This window comes from Priapulus caudatus, unplaced genomic scaffold (assembly GCF_000485595.1).
Source record: "Priapulus caudatus unplaced genomic scaffold, Priapulus_caudatus-5.0.1 Scaffold618, whole genome shotgun sequence".
NCBI lineage: Eukaryota > Metazoa > Priapulida > Priapulimorpha > Priapulimorphida > Priapulidae > Priapulus > Priapulus caudatus.
In genome coordinates this window covers 100,406-107,052 of record NW_014577679.1, presented here as the reverse complement: position 1 = coordinate 107,052, position 6,647 = coordinate 100,406, and the positions used below count along the sequence as shown (strand labels likewise).

General features: G+C 55.9%; 1 protein-coding gene across 1 annotated transcript in view; it reads right to left on the bottom strand.

The window, feature by feature from the left end:
* Positions 1–1,567: 1,567 nt before the first annotated feature.
* LOC106812192 (glutamate receptor ionotropic, delta-1-like) overlaps positions 1,568–6,647 on the bottom strand; it is a 5,713-nt gene continuing 633 nt past the window's right edge. The window contains exon 2 of the mRNA XM_014816016.1: positions 1,568–2,905. Coding sequence (XP_014671502.1) covers positions 1,568–2,905 — 1,338 coding nt within the window. The remainder of the gene's footprint in view (positions 2,906–6,647) is intronic.

The window sequence follows — 6,647 nt, the reverse complement described above, 5'->3', positions numbered from 1 at the left end:
CCATGTAACACTGATACTACACTATTACTAGCTATGCTAGCTACTCCCGCCTGCATGCGTACAGGCCACACTCGCTGCCACGAGGAGCGATGTGTTCGATTGTGTGCGAGGTGGCGATGCTACTGCGTCACTGTGGGCACCTAAGTCAGGTGGAGTCTGTAGGGGAATTAAAATGTAGGGGGTCTGTATGCTGAGTGGAAACGGGGATTTGCAAGGGTACGGGGTATCTTACACGCCAGCACTACTGAGGGTCGGTGTTTGTGACGTTCTGTGAGGGAACACAGTACCGAGAAGCTTGTCTTAGTGAAATCTTCGGTGCTATTTTGTGTGCACATATCTCCATGCATGAATATGGATGGTATAGAATAAATCATGGTGAAAACACAATCACTTCACACACGCACGCACGCCGACGCACACACACAACACCACACACACACACACAACACACACACACACACACACACACACACACACACACACACCACACACAACATTGACACACACACACACACACACACACACAGCACACACACACGACACACACACACAACACGCACACACGCGGATCACCTTCATGGAGTTACTTGCAGAACAAAATGACACTAATTGCGTAATGCGCACCATCGAAATATCGACATGCTTGGCAATTGAACTGTTCCAAAATGCTAGGCCTGGTGTAAGGCCGAAGCTCAAACCCGTCGCTACGGGTGCGGCCGTAGAAGTTCCGCTAGAACCGCGCTAACCCCACATCGAACCATTCTAATACGGACGGACTTGCCAGTACTGTTGCCACTTAAGAACATTGATGGCTATGATTCAATCAGTGCCACGTATTGGCAAACGGCGAAATGTCGAACCTGTCAAACTGTGACAGTCTCCGTGACGGCGTGCCCGCTGGGAAACGTACGGTATACCCTAAACGCGTCGTGTGACGGCGCGACACAGGTATGGTAAGTTGGGTACACAGGGTAGGGTTAGGGTATTCCCTAGACAGTACTATACGACGTAGTAGATACTAGTAGTCCTGTACGTATAAGTACTAGTAGTACGTAGGTGACCCTGTGACTTGCCTACACCGCGGCGAGTGCTGAAGTGTCTCGACTACCAGGGTCGGGGTACACAGGGTTAGGGATATTGTATATACCTATACATAGACGCCGCAGACTCGCCCACTGCCCCCGCCGCTGGAAGTGTCTCCTACCCAGGGTGGGGTAGTTAGGGTACACAGGGTAGAGTATTGTATACCCTATAGACGCCGCAGACTCGCCCACTGCCCCCGCCGCTGGAAGTGTCTCCTACCCAGGGTGGGGTAGTTAGGGTACACAGGGTAGAGTATTGTATACCCTATAGACGCCGCAGACTCGCCCACTGACCCCGCCGCTGGAAGTGTCTCCTACCCAGGGTGGGGTAGTTAGGGTACACAGGGTAGAGTATTGTATACCCTATAGACGCCGCAGACTCGCCCACTGACCCCGCCGCTGGAAGTGTCTCCTACCCAGGGTGGGGTAGTTAGGGTACACAGGGTAGAGTATTGTATACCCTATAGACGCCGCAGACTCGCGCACTAACCCTGCCGCTGGAAGAAATGTCTCCTGCCCACTTTGCGCAGGTGGTGAAACGCCGTCTCCGCTGCCAGCACGGCCGCCGCCACCACGCCTCCGTACACGAGCACGAGGAAAGTTCCGCTCAGGTGGCCCATAGATAGCGCCGTCGTCTGCATGGTCGTCTCGGGGTGATTCATGCACAGCTTGAGCCAGATCGGGAAGATATCGTTCAGCCACTTGGCGAAGAGTCCGCTCTCGATGCTGCGCACCATGGCGTGGTCGAGCACGCTCGCGTACGGGCTTCCGAGTGGCAGCGACCACGCCATGTTCGCGGGCAGGAAGCGCACGGGCGAGAGCGCGAGGCGGCAGAACGGTTGCCCCGCGGCGTCGTGGCCCAACACCTCCTCCTCGTCCTCCATCATCGCCAGCACCATCTCGACGCCGTTCCCCGTCATCGCCGCGTCGCCGCGCAGACTCCGCCGCAGGCCCTCCGGCATCGAGTCGACCGTGGCGCCATCTACGCCGTCGATGGTCGCCCAGAGCCGACCGAGGTCGCTGTCGGCGGGACTCGACGATAGGAGCTCGATGATTGACTGTCCGCGGACGACGACGGGCTGCACGCCAGTGCCGCCTGCCGAGAGTTGTGCGAGCGACGTGAACGGCTGCTTGGCTTGCGCGATGGCGAGCAGGCTGACGATGGTGGCGCCGTACAGCGCCGCGACGATTATCGCGAAGCACCACCAGGTGGCTAGCATGACGCGCGCGGGTGTGGCCGCCGGGAGCCGCGGCCCGCCCTGCTTTAACAGCGAGCCGAACACGTACCGCGCGTAGTACGCTAGCAACGCACTTCCCCTTCTGTCGCTCGCACAGCCCTCACCGCCCCCGCGATCCGCCGCGTGCTCCCGCCAGGGGGCGAGCCGACCGTCGAGCGCTGCGGTCGTCGCGGCCGTCGCCACGGTGACGGCAAGCAGTGTCAGCCACGTCGTCACGTCAAACGCCGCGAAGAAAGTGAAACCGCTGACGAGCGGCGGCCGACGCACGAGGAAGGTCTTGTGCGTCTTGACGAGCGGCGAGAGGAAGGTGACGCGACGCTGACGCTGCGGCGTCACCGTCAGGAAGTTGAGCAGCACGTCGACGCGACCGTCGGCGACGAGGGAGACGGCGTCGTCGGCGGCCGGGATCGTGACGACGTCGAACGTGAAGTTGTAGAAGCGCGAGAAGTCGGCGAGGATCGAGCGGCTGAGGGTCAACCAGGCGTGGTCGGTGCGCGGCGTGCTCTCGTAGCGCCAGTAGCCCGCCCGCAGGTGCGCACCGTGCAGGCCGTCCTCCGGCGACGCGCGGGCGGGCGGCGGCGCCCCCTGGAGGCAGCGCGCGCAGGATGCGTTTATGGGCGGTTTGTACGGCGTGATGGCGGCGGGGGTGGCGGGGTTTATGAGGGCGGCGGGGGTGGCGGCGGCGGCGGGGGTGGTGAGGGATGTGGGGGTGGTGGCGGGGGTGGCAGGGGGTGTGGGGGTGATGGCGGTGGTGGCGGGGGCCACACACACACGCACAAAACTAGCACCACACACGACACACCGCGCCGGCGCAACGACACACACACACAACACACGACACACACCACACCACGCTGACGCACACCACACACACACACAACGCACACGGAAACGACTCACACGCACGCACGGCGGCGGCGCGGCAACTACACAGCAATATCACACACACAGCAACTGCGCACAACATACACACAACCACGCGCGCGCGGCACATACGAGCACACACGTCGAACGACAGACACAACAGACGCAATCGCACCGCTACGCACACTACAGGCACACGCGCGGCGAACGAACACACACACACACACACGGGTGATGACCGGTAGCCGGGGTCACAGCAACACAGGGGTTGGCGCACACGCACACACACCGGCACATGACAGGCACACACAATCACACGCACGACACGCACACCAAACACGCCGACACACACGCACGATACCACACAACACACAACGCACCGCGCGGCGCACACACAGGGACCACACGGCCACGCACCCGCACGGGCACGCGCGCACGCGCGGCGCGAACAAAATAGAAATAGCGCGCTAAGCACAGGGTGTCGGGTCGTGCTGGCGACCGGCCGGCGGAGATTCCAGCGGGCGTGTACTGGTGCTCCGCCGGGACGCCGGGCGATGGGCTGGGGTCCGTCGAACGACCTGGTTGGTCAGTAAACAAGGGCAGCACTCGACTAAGCTAGAGTTCATGACACTCGCCACACTTGCGGCAGCTGTCTCGTGTGTGAGAGAGAGGTGCTGAAGTGACCAACGAACGACGGGATACGAACACACGAACACACCTCGCCAACAATGCCGGTGAGCGCAAAAGCCCCCCACACCTCTCATCCCCGGGGAGGGGAAGGGGGAGGGGCATACCATTACGCTCATAGAGAGAGAGAAATAGGGCCGAGATCTGAGACCCACAGAAGGAGAGGGGGGGGGGAGAGGCGGGGAGAGACAGCAGAGAGACCAGAGAGAGTCGAGAGAGAGAGAGAGAAAAGCAAGAGAGAGCGAGAGACAGAGAAACAGAGAAAGCGAAAGAGCAAGAGAGAGAGAGATAGAGAGAGAGAGGAAGAGAGAGAGGAGAGAGAGAGAGGAGAGAGAGAGAGACGGTGAGAGATGAGATGTAGAGTAGATAGATAGATAGAGAGAGAGAGAGAGAGAGAGAGAAAGAGAGAAAGAGAGAGACAGAGAGAGCGAGAGAGAGAGAGAGAGAGAGAGAGATGTAGATAGATAGATAGATAGTAGATAGAGAGAGAGAGAGGAGAGAAGAGAGAGAGAGAGATGAGGAGGAGAGAGAGAGAGAGAGGAGAGACGTGAGAGAGAGTGTAGATAGATGATAGATAAGAGAGAGAAGAGAGAGAGGAGAGAGAGAGACAGGAGAGAGCGAGAGAGAAGAAGGAGAGAGAGAGAGAGAGAGAGAGAGAGAGAGGAGAGGAGAGAGGAGAGAGAAGGAGAGATGTAGATAGATGAGATATGATAGAAGATAGGATAGATAGAATAGGATAGAGGAGGAGAGAGAGAGAGCAAAGAGAGAGGGCGCCGCGCAGATATATATAGATATTACATATGATATATATTATTAAAGTAATATAGCTCGAATATGGTATAGATGATTAGTCTATAGTATAGCCGGTGAGAGAGAGAGAGACGAGGACAGGAGAGAGAGAGAGAGAGAGAAGAAAGAAACAGTGATTGTGTCAGGCGACACATATCGCAGCTGCTTTGACACAGCGACACAGCAGGCAGCAAGCAGGCAGCATCAGGCAGCCCACGCGCGACAGCGAGCAGGTGTAACGAAATCGCAATCTCAACCGCCCGTGCGCAGAATGCGCTGAATGGCGGGCCAAAAATCGCCCGAAAGCATCAATCCATCCTGACGCAGAAAGCGGACGAACGGCGAGAGTGACTGCGACTGTTCTAGCGCCCTTGTTTCGTGCTGTGTAAGATGGGAAAGGCGCAAAGATGCCAGTTGTGTCAGTCCCGGTCTACAGCCGCTGACGTCATTTAATGTGAAGTCCGCGACAAATCTTCACGTCACGACGAATCAGGACGTCAAGGAGCAAGCTGACCTATAGTTTTTATCGTACAGGGTAGCAACTGCAGTAGTTTGTGGACGAACACCTCTATTACAGTTAGGCGTGATTGAGATCATCTAGTGGTGTATAGTGCACGGCCATGATACAGATAGCTCTTTATGGTCACGTATTGAACAGGAGAAAACAACTTGTAGGATCGTGTAGTGGTGGTGGATAACAACTAGTCAGCAGTTCCGCGGCTGCGGAAATCCGACGTTGCTAGGGAAGGCCGTGATATCATAGCCTTCATGGTCCACGTATTCGTGAAAGGTAAACGAAAATGCGTGAGAGTGAATCTAGATTCAGTACAGTCAATGAACATCTTCAAACCTGCTGTCATGATCAGCGTAATCAGTGATTATAAGAGTGTATCTAATGAATTCGTGAGCATGGTAGCATCTCCATTCTTCATGACGACGGCATCGCGTGATTGATAAGAGCGCATTGGAGTCATTACACACACGCTAAATTCGCATATAATGGCGTAGTGCCGAGGATTCGTGAGTCATGGATGAACATCACAACTCCTTCATGACGAACATCATTACTGATAAACGAGCTCATGTGGGAGTCATCGACACACCCGTATTCCATCTCACCTGCCGACACTAACAGCGAATTAGAGTGTGATCCTAGTAACCGTGCAGTCAGTGATACTATCTTCAACTGCTTCATAATCGACTATCAGTGATTTGTAAGAGTGTATCTAGCTACTCGGTGCAGTCCGCATGGTACAGTCTTCAACTGCATCATAGACGACGTATCAGTGATTTGTAAGAGTGTATCTTAGTACTCGTGGCAGTCATGGTAGCAATGTCTGCCAACTCTCCGTAGACGACGTATCAGTGATTGATAAGAGTGTATCTAGTATGCGTGCAGAGTCATGGTACTCTCCCAACTCTCCATAGAGACTATCGTGATTGTGTAAGAGTGTTCAAAGTACAGTTGTCGTGCAGTCATGGGTACATCTCCAACTGCTCTCATAGGACGAGCTATCAGTGGATTTGGTAAGAGTGTTATCTAGTATCTGTGGCAGTTCATAGTGTTAGAATCTTCCAACTCGTTATCATACGACGACTATCAGTGATTTGTAAGAGTGATCTAGTACTCGTTGGCAGTCATTGGTAACATCTTTCAACTCTTCATAACGTATATTCAGGATTTGTAAGTGTATCTATGATTGCGTGAGTCATGTCTATTAGGCATCCACCACGCTCATCATAAGATACTCGCTGTATTCCTAGCAGTGAAGGGTGTGGTAACGCAACGACCTGCCCGCCAGCTCCACCCCTGCTCCCCGCGCCAGCGCCCACATGCCCGCCGCCACCACCACGCCCACATCCCCACCACCCGTCGGAACATCCCGCCCGCTCAGCCGGCCCAATCCCTCCGCCAACCCCGCCTGCCACCCCCTCACACCCTCAGCCAATCCTTCAGGCCTGACCGCCTACAGCGCATCCCGCGCCA